General features: G+C 43.2%; 1 protein-coding gene across 5 annotated transcripts in view; it reads right to left on the bottom strand.

The window, feature by feature from the left end:
- The window catches only part of RUNX2 (RUNX family transcription factor 2), a 162,406-nt gene extending 147,013 nt beyond the window's left edge, over positions 1-15,393 (bottom strand). For all 5 annotated transcript variants that reach the window (XM_061460988.1, XM_061460986.1, XM_061460985.1 and 2 more), the window contains exons 1-3: positions 15,080-15,393; positions 7,934-8,090; positions 2,179-2,283 (exon numbers count right to left, since the gene is read on the bottom strand). In XM_061460988.1, the coding sequence (XP_061316972.1) occupies positions 2,179-2,283; positions 7,934-8,090; positions 15,080-15,379 (562 nt within the window). In that variant the 5' untranslated portion in view covers positions 15,380-15,393. The remainder of the gene's footprint in view (positions 1-2,178; positions 2,284-7,933; positions 8,091-15,079) is intronic.
- Between the last annotated feature and the right edge of the window lie 2,854 nt (positions 15,394-18,247).

Here is an 18,247-nt window from a genome sequence, read left to right on the forward strand (position 1 = left end):
GGCAGAGAGGGGCACTGTTTGCTGATACATAATTTGTTAAGAAAAACACATTAGCTATCAGAGCGCCTCAGTGAATTTAATTCCTTATTGCCCCCATCCACCTAATTTTCTGTAAATGCCAGAAACACTTCTTGAACGATTACTACCAAACAGTAATAAATCTACAGGAGTGCAGGGGCTCTCAGAAGGAAGCAGAACTTCAGTGAAACTCTCACAGCTCACTGGAGCTGCTCTTTCCTTGAAAATTCAATTCTAATAACTAGTCATTCTGGAGGTGCCGTAGCCTTGAAAGTATCAGATGGCAGTAACAGAACTTGCAGAACCAAACTGACCCTAGAGCACAGCTTCACTATTCACTGAGAAAGCCATTCATTGAGAATAACAGGTATCATCTAAAGAGGCCTTTCAGGTCTAAACTAGAAAACTCCATCAAAACTTGAAAATCTTATTAAGTTGTATGAACACAGCCTCACTTTTAGTCCACTGGCCACCAAAATGGTCAGTCCCAATGCAAGCAGGTTCCCTTTCTGTGCTACACAGGATAGTCCAAGCTGTTCTCTGCATCCTTTTCAGACCGCTCTGCTCTTCCGCAGTGGTTGTGTCCTCTGCTGGAAGATTCCCTCTTTTGCAGTTGCCTCAATATATACATGGAAGAAGCCTCCAAATGGGAACGGCTAAATGATACATAACTTCCTTCCTGGTTTTTACTCTATGAAAGCAGTTTGCCCAGTGTCTCCAAGTAAGCTACATAGAGCACCAGGTGCAAGTGAAAATTAAAAATGGGAACTGGATGAACTTAGGAGAGAAGTCAGAACAAAAATCCCCTTGCTATGACAGACAGACACTTCAGCTGTAAGCAGGTAGCAACACAAGTATTTACATAATGAAATTTATCCATAGCTACTTGCTTTTTCTTATCTGTTATTCAGGCTGGACAGTTGTCACATAAGGCATTTCAGTTCCGAACTCCAAATGCAAGAGAAGGTGACACCGTAGCGTGTATTAGCTTGAGAAACACTTAACTGCATGAATTCTGTCTATGTTTTTCTACTGCCTTTGTGGTAAACAAAACTCCATGAAAGCTCCTTAAAGGTCTCATTTGTATGTGCAGATCAAAGGCAAAATAATTACTTGAGATGCTTCCATTATAGGGATCTTTTTAATGCAGTTATTCATCAAATAATTCTTAATCTCTAAATGTAATTTAAATACAGCTATATCTAATTAATCCAATCAATTTAGAAAGAGTCTTTAGAGTAATAGAAGTCCTTTAGATTAACAAAAAAAAACAGAAATCCAGCACTGGGTCATCAGTGATACCCATACAATGTGAAATCGGCTACCAGCTGAGAGTGCTAGACGGAAAGCTGTATAAAATGCCGTGTGTTAACCAGACTTGACTGTACCTAAAAGTGCTACCCATAAAACTGCTAGAACACGACAAAACACAATTGTCATAAAAATATGGCCAGTGAACACTGCAAATAGATTCTTAGTAAGCTAGGAAGGTGTACTGCTATGAGATAAACGTGCTGAGTGAAAATCTGCTGGGCTCTGTTTAAATAAAACGTACTTTCTGTGCACAAATAAGAAACAAAGACCATGCTGTTGATATGCTTTTTTTATCTTTGGCCCCCAGGGGTCTATGATGAGTCCATAGCTGAAAACCAATTTCAGGTATGATGAGATTAACCAGGTGCATTAATTATCTGATGGCAAAAGAATTTAAGGGCAAACAAAAAGGCACTATACTATATATGTTCTCTCTGCTCTAGGACTGATCCTGAAAGATGAGTCTCCTATTTTGCTCTAAACATCTTCAGCTGGAAGCTCACAAGAGTTTAGGGAATTCAGCATGCTGCAGGATTGTGTCTACTATCCCTCAATCAGATCATATATAAATACAGTGGGTTTAGTTCTCATTTACAGTGGCAGATAATGTATCAAGACCTTGATGTGAATGAGAATCAGGCTCGTGACTGCCCAAATTCAGCCAAACACTTAAGTGTGTGTTTAAGGCAAGTATGTGTGTGGTCCAATACACTCCAAATTAAGCGTGCACTTACATATTTTGCTGAGCAAGAACCAATGTTTGACAAAGACATATATTTCATTTACAGGTCTCTGGTAAACAAAATTAAGCAGATGTAAGTGCAAAAATAAGAATATAATACTCACTTCTTGGTTCTCTTGGCCCATCCACTGTAACCTTTATAGCTCTGTGGTATGTAGCGACTTGGGGGGGATTTGTCAGGACAGTTATTGTCAAAGTAAAGCTCTTCCCTACAAAGGGAAAAAAAACAACAAGGAATGAGTGATTACAACATGAAAACAGTCACATGCATGTTCAGTAAAGAATCAGAGACGCTTAAAATTATTCCCTGTCGTTACCACAATCGGGAAAATTAAAAACATAACTGACCATAGGAGTTTTCTTCCCCTTCAGTTTTACTCTATGTCAAGAATACGTCCATGTGTTGACAATCTAAATGTTTCTTATTTAATAATGGGTCATCATACAATGAAAGAACAAAAGTGATTCACTGCTGAGGACAAGACAAATTCTTTGCCATATTGAAAGTGGTGTAAGTCCAAAGCAAGTCAGATAATTTAAAAATTTACTCCAGTTTTGCAGCTGTGTGACAGAGAGCAGAATGTGGCCACATGTTATTTACTTCACACAGTTTTATCATTTCATTTGTTTGACTTTACTACAATAAGATGAGGAAAGAATGTATTTTCCTCCTGGGAGTCATTTTAACAGGGAATCAGTGTCTCCTGTCCTTCATATGCCAGGGGTAATATGATGATATCATTATTACTGGAACACACTTTTTTGTTTTCCCCACATATATTCCATCAATGAAATACTGAGAAAACCCCCAGCTTTCCTGTGAGGGTGAGAAACTGCTCTGTGCACGTACTATCGTCAGCCTCCATTTATTTATTTATCTTTCAAAGTCTGAATTCACACAGAGGTTTCACAAGATCATCCGCAGACTTTAGCTGAATGAAAACGTTAACAAGAAATAAATGAAGGGAGCTGCCTGCGTCTGATCGCACATTCTCACACGGCGCTGGCCCCCGTTTGGGAGACTCACTGACAGTTGTAATCTGTTAGATATGCAACGGTTAGTCATGTCAGATAGTCAAAACTGAAAACTGTTTCAAGACAGGAAAAGGTGGGCGTACAACAGTGACTCAATAAAACAGTCAGCAAACTTCGGCCTTCATGCTCATTTAAGCTGCTACTTTACCAGATGCTTAAAACTCTCTCCCCCCACCCCTCCTACTCCCTGTGTGCATACGTGCATTTTTGTTGCTAGGGCTTTTCTTCTTGCTGAACTCTGAAGGCATTCAATCAAGACACAAATCTTCAATGATATGTAACAGCACAAACTTAATGCATTTTTTTTTCCAGCTTAATATAGAACAGCTTATATATAAGGCATAATACAGAACAGAGCTTTGGCTGTCAAATCTAGTAATTGGTCTTTCTTTCTGGTCAAAGTCATATATTCCCCAAACCTGCCTGAGACATGCATCATTTATTAGCAGGAGTGCAAATTCAAGCTGTCTTGGCTATATTTTTCACAAACTAGAATGTGACATGGCTTTTTTTTTAAAGGAAATACAACTGCCATTTAGAGTAAAATGATTTTCCAGGTGTAGCTGTGCTCCTGCTGTGCCCACCTCTCCAACAGATGCAGGACAGAAGGAAGGCTGGGACCCTGGCAAAGGTACAAAAATCTCAGGAGGCTGAATTCTGTCACAGTGGAGATGAGCAGCTGAAGGTGGCTTTCCCTGGTTTCGTTGAGAATTCCCAACTTCTCAGGTCTTTTGAGAGTAATCCTCAAAAATCTCATGGAGATTTTAGGTGTACGGAGGACATCCAGTTTTTGTCCAGTCCTGCCCATCTGCTGTCCCCAGCATCAGAGTGTGCATAGGCAGCTTTTAGACACCGAGCAACAGCCCTACTGAAGCACATAGTGCCTCCGTGACTGCTTGTTTAGGGCTGAAAAGGGTCCATGTCTTTTTATCCGTCTCCAAGTACGAATTCAGCCTGTTGCTGGGACATATATAACCTGCCAGGGACAGGTTTAAAGCCTCCTTTGGCACCAGCTTACCCTGTCAAAAAGTTCTGACTATTAAATTGCATGATTGTGGCATTCAGATCACAGTTACTCATATAAAATCAGTAAAATATTATTGGTAACAAAGATACTAAAGGCATTTTCCATATACCTTTGAGTGAAAAGTTTGGCCTTCCAATGCTTCTGTTCTGTTTATACACCAAATCAGTATAAAAGTCTATCATGACTAGAAACTGACCCAACAAAATATATTATGCCTATAAAATCATTCTACGGAAAAGCACTGCAAGATCTTCTACACTAAATATATCCCAACAGTAGAGTAGCCAGAAAAAGTTGCATTCCTCAATATAAAGAGCTATGTTTCAACCTCACCTGTGAGCATTCTTAAACTGTCATCTCTCTGCCAGCCTAAGCTGAATAAGTAAGCATCTTATTTGAAAGGGAAAAGGGTTTGTTCTCTAACTGGTATTCTACCGAACTGAAGCACTAATGCAGTAACACTGATGAAGCCTCCTTGCACTCAGTAACTGACACATCACTTCATCACAGGGTGCTGTGCAGCCCGGCCAGCACACAGCTCACAGAGCTTTCAAGAGATGATTTACATATTACAGGGTTATGAGCAAAATAAATTTTTAGGGTTCCCTCTTTCAGTGATGCTTATGCCTTCCACTGATATATCACAGATATCTCTCCTCAGCTACAAAATCCTTTAATGCACTTTTTATCACCTTTCTTTATTGCCCTTAGTCATTTCAACTATCCATTTTCACAGACTAAAGACTAATTGTAGTTCTCTTTTATGAAATTCTCCAGCCAAGCAGTCATCTGGCACTATTACTTCAGTGTGTCTAAACTGTGCATTCTTTGTTATTCACACATGTGAGCTGAGCTGACACAGAGGAAGACGAGATGGACATATGCTGAAGCACAAGGCAAACCCCAGAAATTAGCTTGAAAGGAGACTCGGCAGCTTGTGTGCTTTGCATATTTTTTCAGTTAGATGCTAATGTGATTAAAGTATCAGGACACAACAAAATTAAGGTTATGATCCTTTGCTTATTGAAGACAGGAATTCTTTCTTCTCTGTGCTGTGGATCAGGCTTGTAAAAGTGAGCTACTGCCTGAAAACCACATACAAACAACTTCTGCATTCACATAAAGTGCCCCGGTTACTTAGTCTCATGAATCCAGAAAAGGTGTTTAAGAGAAATTACGCAAACGAAAACGTGAAGCTTCTGTCAAGCAAGCAACATTAATATGTATAAAAATCAAGTTTCCCCATTGAGCCATGAGAAGCAAGAAAAAAACGTGGGAGAGGAGGTGAAGTGGTAAGTTGATGATTCAGACTCCACAATCAAATTTAGAGATACAAAGATCAAAGACTGAGCTGTTTAGAAAGATGTAAATCTAAAGTCAGGAACAGGTGTGGATTAGTTTTTCGCTACCGAAAAGTGATCTCTTTATTACTTGATTTGTCCTGTTCTACTTCAAGACCTGCATCTACTGATAATTGTCTACGCAAGGAGCTTTCTCACTTCTCTTTGTAACTACTGCTTTCTTTTCCTGATATTTTAAGCAGGGTTCTAAAAGTCTATCATTAATGATAACTCTTTCTCCTTCACTCCCTCTCTCTCTCTCCCCCTCTCTGTTCTAAGTCTGGAAGACAAGTCTGGACCAATTTCTCCATCCTGCCTCTGGCAGCAGAATGCAGCATTTCAGATCCTCCACTGAGTCCCGACTGCTTCAAAGGAAAAGCCCTACTTTCTTCCGTTAAGATCATAAGAAATATAGGGGGAGGGGGTCAGCTCTGTTTGGACATAATTACACTTCATCAAAAGAAGCTTTCTTCATCTTCCATGCGTGAAAAGTCTGCAAGCAGTTAAGTCTGTCTTTTTTCTTCCTTCTTTTTTCCTTCTTTTTTTTTTAATATAAAAATTGCTATTTGGGAAACTAGCCAAAACTCAGAAAGCCAATATAGTAAAACAGTGCACACCCTTTGTTTGTCTTTGAAGTCTCTTAAATAAATACATTGAAGGTTTGAAAAGTACACTATCGCTTTTCCATAGATTCTACCCAGATTGATCAGAGAAAAAGTCTATTCCAAGTCTGCTAGATACAAATATAAATTAAAGTACTGGAAAAAAATTTTAGGAGCTTTGTGTTTATGTGTGTCTGTAGCCATATCTACTGAGGCTTTAGGCCCTCAATTTCATTTCCTATGCTTTAATAAAAAGTATATATCATAGGTTTCAAATGAAATTCAGAGGTAGTAGTACATCACATTTCAGTTCTTTTTCAGCACTACTGAAAGACTGATACACTACTGAACTTTTACTGTAAGGTGGCAGTAGTGATGGAGCCAGAAAACTTTCAAACCTAATCCATCAGCAGAAAAACAAAGCAGACTGGTTTTTTTTAAAGAAAGTAAGACAAATGGAAGAGATAGGTAACACCTTATCCCAAAGGGCAATGAACTCCATATTTATATTGCATTACTGGTGCAATAGTTATTCTGTCTTTCAAGTTATTCTTTATTATTGGTACTTTTTAAGTTGTAAAATGATAAAGAGAATTGTTGGCCAGGTCACTAAAATAAAAAAATAGCCACTGTGAACCATGCTTATGGTCTTACTTTCAGAAAGCACTTGTAAAAGCGTGCTGACTGATTTAGACTATCTAGGCCTCTGTCCTGTGTTTGGGCTTTTTTTGGATAAATACTCTTTCCTTCCTTAAGATGGACTGCAACTGCTTTCTAAAGAATATTACTGTAAAATTAGTTTTACTGCTGATTTTCTAGCACAACCGATCGCTTTCTATTGCTTTGTTTTGCCCTATACAGGGCTAGTTAAAAAAAAACCAACAAACAAAACCAGCAAAACCTGAATAATTATTTCAAATACATAAACAAAAAATTATGTTGGTTGAATCAATGACTGATAGAACAAACCCCTCTGAAGATCCCTGCAGCAAAAACTGAAGTGCCAGCTTCCTTCAAGCTGCTCTTTCAATCACTACCTGAAATTTGAAAGCAGCCACAAGACTCTTAAAAGGAATTCTTGCAAACTTCCAATGACTACAAAGGATTTCCATGAGTGTAGGGCACTTTCCAGATTATAGGAAGCTCCTAAACAGCTGGAAGACAATGATAGCATTCTACCTCTTCAGAAAAAAATAAGTTAGTTACCCTGTCATTTAAAGTAAAGGTGAAATTTAGTTCAAGCCCAAGCTTACCAGCAATTCATAAAAAGTCAAGCAGTTTAGTAACAAGAAAGGTAGAACTTACTTTTGCAAGTCATATGCATTATGATTTTAAAGGGCAGGGAATTCACTAGAAAGCTTTCCACTAATAGCTGTAAGCCTTTAAAGATGTAAGCCCTTAAAGAATATACCCTATAGCACATGTGATATGCAAAATTTCTTTAATTATAACTCTTCTACAACTTCAGAAGTAGCTCTACTGCTAAAGGGAATTCTCCATCTCTCACTGCCATGTCCTGAGATATACTCTCTGACTCCAGATAACCCAGATCACAAATAACCCCACTTCTGTCTACCTATGCTGTGGGATTAAAATAGGGAAGCAGGTACTTAAAATAGGGAAGCAGGTACTCCTCACATGCAGAGACGTGAGGAGTAAGAAAAACTTAGGGAAGACTCAACTTGCTTGAGCTGCAAAAATGATTAAGTTTGCAAATAAAACAAGCATTCATCCCTCCAAATGAAAGGGCAACAACGATGCATTCACAGACTACTCACTATTTCATTGCAAAGTAAGTGTGGTATCTAGACATTGTTTTTACTTCATGATAGACACAGAGAATGCAGTGGCCTACCTCTTCCACTTCTGCCCACAAATCGTAAGTCATTAAATCTGGCCACCTGGTTCTTCATCACAGCAGAAGCATTTCGCAGCTCTGCAGAGTAGTTCTCATCGTTTCCAGCCATGACAGTGACCACTGTCCCATCAGGCACTTCTCCTAAGGCCACCACCTGTTAAAATGGGAAGACAATGACAACTTGTGAGGCAACGCTTTGAAAATACGTGTCTCCATCCCAGCTTTGCAGGCTGCCACTCTCATTACGAAGCTCTGTGGCAGCTTCTCCAGCTCACTGTGGTGAAGAGTCATGTATTAGCTGAACACAGAACAAAGTGCCACATCAAAGACAGAAACATCTTGTATTGTCTCCCTTTCTCATAGCCTAATGGGGAATTTCTTGTTACATTTCTTCAGAAACATTTAACATCCTTACATAGAGTGTATGGTCTAATGCTTCCTGAAGGCCAACTTTGTTCTTAGCAACCTGTGAGCAGCGAAAAAACACGAGGCATGGCTTGTATCCACAAATTATACGTGGGAATGCATTTGAAATGGGAAGTTAGTAATTGCTACTATCAGCCTTATCACCCACATTCGGTTCTAGTCACTCCTGATTGCACCATCACCCTGATCCTGGAGGTCCTGAGACTTCAAGCTGTAGAGAAACCTCCATCCACCCATCCCAGGAATGGCACCAGGGGCATCAGCAGACAAAGCTCTCCACCCAGCATGTTGCTGTGATGGAGGACATGATGGCTGGAATTCAAACTCTTCAGATGCAATATAAAACAAAGGCTGTATTTCCTTGCAGGCATGTAAATTTTCATAGCGCTCTCAAGCGTCACATGTGGTTAGTGCTGATACCTCCCTCAAATTCCAGGATGGGTGAACAGAAGATATCGAAGTATTTCTCCTTTACGTTTCAGTTAGCTGAGAGTCTCACTTTCATGCTTCAGTGGTTCTGTAGCCACTCCAACATCTGATTAATAAATGCCAGAGAGCAGACTGCTACTGTTTTCTGATCTGAAAACACAGGGATACCTACAGCGTTACTGCACTTTGACTTTTAAAAGTTAAAATAAATGGGAACACTAAGTTACTATGAAGAAATTCATCCACAGTTCTTCACATAGGGCAAAGAAGCCACAAAGTAGTACCAAGAAAATTATTTTCTTTTGCCCAGTTAGCTAATACTGATGCTGGAAATACATTCACAAGAAGAAGAGATTCAGAAATATTGCATGGCTGAGTTTGAAATTGGAAAAAAAAAATTATCTTGAGACATGAAGTCTTGCAGTTTCTACCAGTTTACATGGCCAGATATGACTTTTTATATTATCTGGAGTAATTTATTCTGTTGCCTGAAATACGTATTATATTTTACCCTAAGCCCTGCTTGAAACGTCTTTCTCATAAATGATCCTGACTGAAACTAATAATTGCAGGTTGCACTTTAATATTAATTGAGTGGAAAGAACGAGGAGTTCTGAATACATAGGGAGAGTAGCCCAGTGCACTGTGCAGTGTTTCTCTAAGTCAATCAAAACTAATTACAAGGGCATACAAATTCTGAAAATATTTAAAACAGACTATATTACTGAAAATTATAGCTCATCTTCTTTAAAAGAAATACTGAAGAGAAAGAAGAAAGCAAAGCTAAAATACTGTATAAAAAGCACTGCCCTGGTGCTTTTCTGTTTTTCCATGAAACACCAGGTATTACCACCCAAAAGTGGAAACAGTTTTGCCACAAACTACTGTGAAGTCCTCGCCTACCAAGCAAAGATTTCACTTTAAAGTGACATGAACATCCCTGAACATAGAAACACAGGAACCACCATTGTAGATAAGATCTGATGTCCCACTAACTCACTGCCTTGGGTCTGACAGCAACCAGGAGGTATGACGGCTTCAAAGCAAGGTGTAAGGAATAATAAATAACAATCAAATAATAAACAATAATCTGCTGAGCAGATTAGATAGAGCTGACTCTAACCTTTAATAAATGGGTATTGGCTTAAACTCGAAAGCATGGGCTTCAGACTACTTACAGAACACTCTCAGTGTGCAATAGACCACGTTCCCCCTGGACAGTGCTGCCATGCATGCTGGCATCCCAGGGAGCTGCAACCTGTGTTTTTTATATCTCACAAACCAAAGAAAAGTAAAAAAAAATAAATCACATTAACTTCAGAAATGTAAAGAAGCCAAGAGCACAGGAGGAAGTGTGCGCCTGCCAGGGGCCTCAGAAGAGGGAGCAGAACGACTGCAGCCTCAGATCACCTCTTTCTCTCTAGGTAACCAGGGCATTGAGCAGGCAGTAGCATTGCACCTCTATCTCAGCCCAGTCTCCCCAGCATGGGTTCAGCTTGCAACACCTGGGAAGAGGGGAACAATACCTCTTAAAAGGCTGCCCTGTCCCCTGTTGCTTTCCAGGGCTTTCTTCCCTACCCTTTCCACTCAATGGTATCAGTTCAATTTGTTAGCTTAGGCATCAGCCTAAAGCTGCACATGCCACTGCCAGAGTCACGGGGCTGGGTGCACCTAACCAAGAAGTGCATCACTGCTGAGCTGCACTGGCTTTTGGATGCAGTATGATATATTATCACCGTTCTTCTCATTATAAGACCGAAGGAAAAGACAAACTGAAATCAGAAGGGAAAATAAAAAATTTAGCTAATAAAGTCCTATTACATAGGAAGCTCCCCTATTACATGGAGTAGTAAAATTCCTTTTTCATAATTTCATACTTTTTTTGCCATGAAAGACTTGCACACATACATAACAGCACTGGGTAGAAAAAAAGCTTTGCAAAACGAATTTGAAACCTGCAGAAATAGCATTATTTTAAGAATTTTAAAAGGTAACTTTACATATTGAAAGACTGTTGGCAAAAAGCTTGATTTGGTAATTTTCTACCATGTATCAATCCAGAATTATTTACATACTTTTCGAAAGAGGATTGCAAGTGCACTGTGAAATGAATGAGTGCGCAAAAACCTAAAGATTAAAAGCAGCCACAGTGCCCATTCCTGACCTATTCTTCAAACGTAAATCTCTCTATTATTTCAAAATCTTCATTTGCCACACTAAACCACTTTCACATTTTGGTGATTAAAGCTCAAATCTGTTTTTGCAACTAAAGCTCAAAAAGGTACACAAAGTCAGATGAAGCCACAAAATACACGCAAACCGATTCTTACAAGTTGAAAATAACTATGTGTAATTTTTTGCATAACACAATTATCATCTGGTTAGGCAACCTCTTTGCCCAGTTTTGGTCCAGTGGGATTTGAACTGGCCAAAGTATGTACCCTAAAGATGGAAGTTATCAGCACAAAGCAAAACTACTATACAACAGCAGGTACTAAGATCTTCTGCCAAGCAAAATGCTTGTTTCGGGGAAAAAAGTAGTATACATGCTAAATAAATCCTCTCAAGGACTGATATCTATCATTTCAAAAATTTTCCTGTGAAACACTGCATTCAAACTGCCCCAAATGTAAAATCATATGTACTGAGAACGCTCCTTCCAGGGATTGCCAGAAGAGCATCTGATACTATTAAAAATATTTTAATGTTCTGTAACTTAAAACAGAGTAACTGATTTGCACTGCTTTTTGTTTCAGAATATACATCTGGGCTGGCAATTTATACAGCAGGTTTCAGCTTGAAGCTATTTAAAACAGCTGAGTTATAAACTCTGAAAATTGGGGTTTGGAGTGGAAATGCTGACAGACCCTTAACTACTGTGGTGCTACTGGGGGGAGGTCTTAGGCTTCACGTCCGTTATTTAAACCCTGCCTTTAGGTCCACCAAGACTCTGCCACCCTCTGCATCATACAAAAGCCACATGTCACATCTAACGTGGCAATTTGGGTCTTTATGGCTTTCAGTAAAAACTCCCAGGCAGACACATAAACAGAGGGGCAAACCTTGACAAATCTACTCAAATAGAGTGCTGCTGGCTATTGAGATTAAGACATGAATATGGTCTGGACCTGGGTGCACAATATCCATTTATTTTATGCTGGAATATTAAGAGATAGCTAGAACTAAATTAATAGGTACACGTCTACTACTCTTCCCCATAAAACCAGTCCGCATTAACAATCTTACTAGTACACTCAACAGGGACTCCCTCCCCAGTACGTGTAAATATTAATACTTAAAATCCAATCTAATACTAAGCCAACATTATTTCAAAAAATTATAATCAAACCAGCACTGTTTATAACACACTTCCTCTCCTGCATATGATTTATATCTGTTTTTCTAAATTAAAACAGTGCTATATCCAGAGTACTTTTTAACTAGAGACCTCTGTGAAAGAATTATGACACACTTAACACACCACTCAAAACATCATCATCATATTATTTATTGCCAATAAAACTTCAAAAAGTGTGTAGTCTGTGAGCTATTTTACTTTCAAGTTACAGTTTAGCCGAGATTTCTATAGCCCAAATCTGTCTTTTTTTTCCTTTGCAGAGATAATTCACATTCTGTTCTGCCATAGTCAAGTGTTTCACTGTATGATTCACGCAGCTTCTTTCATGCAAAAGCACTGGGCAGCCGTATGCAAGTTACATTTAGAAAAATGAAATTATTTTTTAAAATGCTCAAAATTAATTCAACTGAGTTTCAAATTAATTTGCCAGTAAATGAGGAAGCAAGTATCTTCAGCATGTAAAAAGTATGCATTGCATCTGTGGAAACACAGATGTACCCAAAGCCAAAGAGTGCCAGGGGCAAGGTGCACTCCTGATGTACCAGTAAGTTGATCAGATCTACACCTTCCTGTCAGCCATCACCTATAGGACTTAAACATAAGACATATATAAATGTACATATAGGAACACAAAAAGCTTTGGAAATGTACTAATCACTTTTCTATCCTTTCATCACATGCAAGTATTCCTATTGTAATAATGTTCTAACGAGCTTAATATTTACTTTAGATCTTTCCCTTATTCTAATGAACTGTGACCGCATCCTTTGAATTGCTGTGAGGTAGAAGGCTCTGACCTTTCAAATGAAAACTGCAATGTAAGTGCAATAACGTAAGATCTTCCTCATCCCTTCTATAAAGAGTAACGGTAATACCAACTTAATATAACGCTTAATTAAATGATAATCACCATTCTCCAAAATCTCCTCCTCCTTACCCCATGGCCCCTCTGAATCAGTCACTGTGATCCACACCTAGAGAGCCTTGGAGTGCTACACCGAGTCACGAACACACAACACAATCCATCTTCCTGCCACTTCTACAGAGCCCGACCACCATGACCCGCACAAGCAGGCCCCATGGAAAAGGTTTGTTCCTCCTGTGACTCCTGACTCTCCAAGCTGCTTCCCCTATGCTTTAGCCAACCCTCATCCTCACCCCTGTAACATTTTGGAAGCAAAGCTGCATCTTTATCCCCAGTCACTGCAACACGTACTCATCTAACGGATTCTATGATCTCTTATGGCTAAACAGCTGCGGTAACACGGCTAGCGATCTGGAAACATCAGAACAAGGTGATATTCTGGGAACGTACTGGGTGAAGCTGTTTCCTAACTCTTCCACCTTCTGAGCTATTTTCAGGCACATTATTTCTCACATAGCGGGTATGGTAGCGATGAGTCCCTTGCAGGGCCACCCCACTGTTGGGGCAGGTGCTCTGGGACACCCGGGACATCACCTTCTCACTACCCTCCCTAAACGGGAGAGAAAACTCCAGGCGTAAGCTTTCAAATATCGCCAGGGGAGGACAAGGGCTTGCTTTAAAGCACACAATTCTTGTTGCCACAGTTCTTTTGGAAGATCTTTTCCTCTCATAAGCACGCCGTGGGGATGTAAACAGAAAATTAAAAGCAGCATCCCTGGTGCGGATCGGGGTGGTATTTATTATTTAAACGCATGAGTCCTGCCAAGGAGAGTGTCTTCTGGCCAGACACTTGCCTGCGTGCCCACCAAGGAAGTGACAGGGTCCCGGCCCTCCCAAAAGCCCCGACACCCTCTTCCCAGCTCCATCTCAGCCCGAGATGCCCCCTGGGTAGGTGGCAAAGCACCGGTCCCCCTCTACCAACCCTGCGCCCCAGCCTGGCCTTCAAACCGCAGCCGTAGGAACTGGAGCCGCTGCACGGGTGAGGGGGGCAGAGCGGGCATAGGGGAGCACAGGAAGAACACCTGGGGGGAGAGGCACGGGAGGCACTGCAACAGTTGTGGGGGGGTACTGCAGGCACTGCGGGGGGTGCAGAGGAGGCACTGGAATGCAGTGGGTTAGGAAACGGGGGCACAAAAGACACTGCGGGACAGAGGGCATAGAAGCTACTGCGGGGGGGCGGTGGAGGCACGGCAGGACATGGACGGGATACAGAAGCCACTCTAAGACTCGGGGGGGGGGGGGGGGGGGTGCGCGTGTACAGGAGGCATTCTAGGACTGGGGGGCAGAGAAGCTCCTGCAGGCCGGTGGGGCACTAGAGCCATTGCAGGACGGAGGGGGCGCAGGAAACATTGCAGGATGAAGGGGAAAGAAAAGTTCCTTTGGGGAGGGGGGAAAGGCATAGGAGACAGTGCAGGCTGTGGGGGGGTAACATGAGAGATTGTAGGATGGGGGAGCACCGGGAAGCATTGAAGGATCGGGTGGTACAGGAGACACTGCAGGACGAGGAGGGTTGAGGCGGGGAAAAGAGACGCCCCTGCGGGCCGGGGGTGCAGAAGAGACATTGCAGGACGGTAGGGGCACGGGAGGCATTCCGGGTTTGGTGGGGGGGGTGGAGAATAAAAGCCCCTTAAGATTGGGGGGGGGGGGGGCACAGAGGCCCCTGCGGGCCGGGGAGCACAGGAAGCATTGCAGGATAAGGGCCACAGGCGGCACTGGGGTGGGGGGGAAGCCTCTGCAGGACGGGAGGCACAGAAGGCACTGTCAGATAAGGGTGCACGGGGAGGCACTTAAGGATGGGGGGCAAGGCACAAGAGTCATTGCAGGTTGGGGGGACACAGTGGCCCTGCAGTCTTGGGGTCAGAAAAACGCTTGCAGAAGGTCTCTGTGCCCCCCCCCCCCCCGGGCCGGCGAGGGCAGAGGCGGCTCCGCTGGAGGAAACGCGGCGCGGCGGGGCAGGGGGGGAGGCATCCCCGGCCAGCGGCGGCGGCGGGAGGGGGTGTCTCACCTTGAATGCCACCGGGAGGGTCTTGTTGCAGCGCCAGTGCGAGGGCAGCACGGAGCAGAGGAAGTTGGGGCTGTCGGTGCGGACCAGCTCGGCGGGGTGGTCAGCGATGATCTCCACCATGGTGCGGTTATCGTGGGGGCGCAGCCTGGGCACGGCGGCCGCCGCTTCTTGCTGCTGTTGCTGCTGCTGCTGCTGCTGGGCTACTACGACCGGGCTGACTTCGCTCATCTTGCCGGGCTGCAGGCTGCTGGAGGGGGGGCTGAACCTCCGGCTGGTGCTGGGATCTACGGGAATACGCATCACAACAGCCACAAGTTAGCGAATTGGGGGGCGGGGGGGAATAGGGGGGAGCGGTAAGGGGGATCGCTGGAGGAGGCGTGTAGTGAGGGGTGGGGGTTATAAAAAATATCTATATAGCGAAAAAAGGGGTGAATGGAAAAGTGGAGGGGTGAGAATGAGGGGCAAAAAAGCCACTCGGAAAAAAAAAAGAAAAAAAAAAGCGGATTAAACGCACAAAAAAAAAAAAAAATCAGTCTGTTTTTCTTTTGTTGTTTGTTTTTTTTTTAAAGAAAGATGGACGGGGCGGGGGGGAGATGATGCCGGGGCGGGCGTCTGCTGCAGCGAGAGAGTGGGTCTGGCCGCGGAGTGCGGGGCTGCCCCTCTCAGCAAAGCCCGGCGGCGAACTGCATGGTCCCGGCTTCTGCCCAGCTGCAAATGCTGCTGCTTCTCCTCCTCCTTCCTTCCTTCTTGCAGAATCTCTGCTCTTTTCCCTCCTAGCCACCGCTTCTTCCCTCAAGTGCTTGAATTTCTTTCCTTTTTCTTCCCCTCCCTCCCCGTCCTCTCCTTTTTTTTTTTTCTTCTCTCTTTTCGGATTTTCAAAAGGTTGTCTTGGGAGAAGTCAAACTCGGAGCTGGTTCAGCTTCCCGGCTTGCTGCTGCCGCCAGAAGAGGAGCGAAACTCCCAAACCCGGCGAGGGGGTGCTCAGGGGAACGTCCCGTTTTCCTCCGAAGAAATCTTCCTCCTCCGGATAAATATTAAAAGGGAAAAAAAAAAGGAGAACGGAGCAAACAAAAAGCCTCAGTGGGACAGAGGCGACGAGTCGCCGCTCTCCCCCGCTTATTGCCTTTGGCTTCAGGAAGCGGAGTGAAGCGGGAGCTCGGGAAGGGGCTTGGGAAAAGGCTCCCCTCCCCAGAAAAAAAAATCGCTCCCGAAGCTATTTCGGCGAGGAAAGCAAGTTACTGGGGTTGTTGGGTGAAGAGGAAAGTCACAGGGCTAGTAATTAAAAGGGAGGCTTTAGCCGGTTCCTTTGGGACGATAGGACTTAAGAAAAGCTGAACTTTCAGAGTCCCAGGGGGAAAAAAGCGGGGACCATAGCTGGAAAAATCAAAACACAAAAACCCAACAAAACACCCCTCCTTAGGCTGATTTCTAATATATGACCAAGTAAATTGTGGGAAAAGGCAGCCTCAGTTCAGTCCGGTCCTTTTAATGAAGACGCCTGCTGGATCCTAGTCCGTTGCGTTGAATAGGCGAACAAAAATCTTTCCTTTTTTTTTTTCCGCCCCTGATGAACAACAGCGGCAAAAAAAAAAAAAAAAAAAAATCAGTCAAGTGTCGGTTTGAGTGATTTTTCTTTCTGAAAAATAGGGTTAAAATAAAAAGCAACCAAAAAACAACAAACTTATTTTGGGTCCCAAGAAGTTGAGGTCGGCGAAGATGAAGGAGCAGAAAGGAAAAAAAAAAAAAGGAAAAAAAAAAAGCCCGGAGTTTTTTGTCCTGAATGTGGTTTTTGGAGGCTGGGATTTCTAATGATTAGGTTTTTGTGGTTTATATATACAGGACTCGCTGGGTAAGGCGATCATTATGCTGATGAGAGTCAGCAGCACGTGGTGCTCCACTCCTCAGACTTGTGCAGCCTTCAAAATAAATACAACAATGTGCAACCCCCTCAAGGAGGAGAAACCTCGCTTGGAGTCGCTGTCCCGCACGGGGAGGGGGACGGGGACGGGCAGCGGGGGGTAGTAGGAGACAGTCGCTGATCTCCCGTTTCTCTCCGCCTTTTTTTCCATTAACACTTTGGGGCTTGTTTAAAAAAAAACAAAACAAACCAAACAAAAAAAAAGGCATGAAAAGTCTTGTTTGCAAAAAAAAAAAAGTAAAAATAATCTGGTGCCAAATGTTTTTTTTTGTGTGGGTTTTTTTTTTTCCTCCTAAGTCTCTGCTAGTCTAAAGCCTAAACCATTTCCTTGAATGAATGAAAGCTATAAAACCCCCTTCAGACTATTAAGGTGAAGGGAGTCTGGTTTGTTTTCTCCCTTAAAAAAAAAAAAAAAGAAAAGGCAGATCTTATTAAAAACAATTTACATACCCAATAGTAAAAAAGTGTAAACGCCTCCCAGCGCAGATAAGGACCTATCACAACCCTCCGTCTAATTTCTAAGGCTTTACTTCTACTTGCTACTTCCACCTTCTTGTAAAAAGTCGGCGCTGCGTGTGTGCTCCTTGCTCGCCGCCTGTGTGTGACTCGGGGCGGTGTGTCTGTCTGTGGCGGGGTGGGGAGGGGGGGGAATCCGTCGTTTTTACGGAGCTTTTGCAAACCCTAACCCCGGCACGCAGACCCAGCCGAAAAGCCAGGTTTGTCCCGCCTGCCCCTCCGCGAACAGCCCCGGGACATGGGCACGGGGAGGGGGTGCGGGTCAAGAGACACATCGCAGCTGTTTCCGCGTTCTGCGGAGCCTCCGCCGGCGCTACCCCAGCCGCCTTCACCACCCCCCACCCCCCCAGACCAGAGCCTCTCCGAGAGCAACCCCCATGGGGGAAGGTAGGCGCCCCGGCAGCAGTCCGCATGCAGCGCTGCTCCTTCCGCATTTCATATGAAAGAATAAGAAAAAAAGATCTGACGTTCGGTCACAGGGGAGAGCTCTCGCTCCGCGCACCGCGCCTGCCGCCTCCGCTCCGCGCCCGCCGCGACGCGCTGAGACCCAGGGGTCCCGCCTCAGGGTTCCTGCTCCCTCTCCTCTGCCCTTCCCACGGTTAAAAAGGGGAGTAACAGCCCCGACTCACTGCCCCGCAGGGACCTGTGTCCGCCTCTTCTATTTTTCTCTATTTTTCTTAATTTTTCCTTCATTCCACCCCCCCCTTTTTTTTTTTTCTTTTTTTTAAATTTTA

This window comes from Pezoporus flaviventris, unplaced genomic scaffold, assembly GCF_033815535.1.
Source record: "Pezoporus flaviventris isolate CSIRO_AGI_PZ_B2104156 unplaced genomic scaffold, CSIRO_AGI_Pfla_v1 ptg000031l, whole genome shotgun sequence".
Taxonomy (NCBI): domain Eukaryota; kingdom Metazoa; phylum Chordata; class Aves; order Psittaciformes; family Psittacidae; genus Pezoporus; species Pezoporus flaviventris.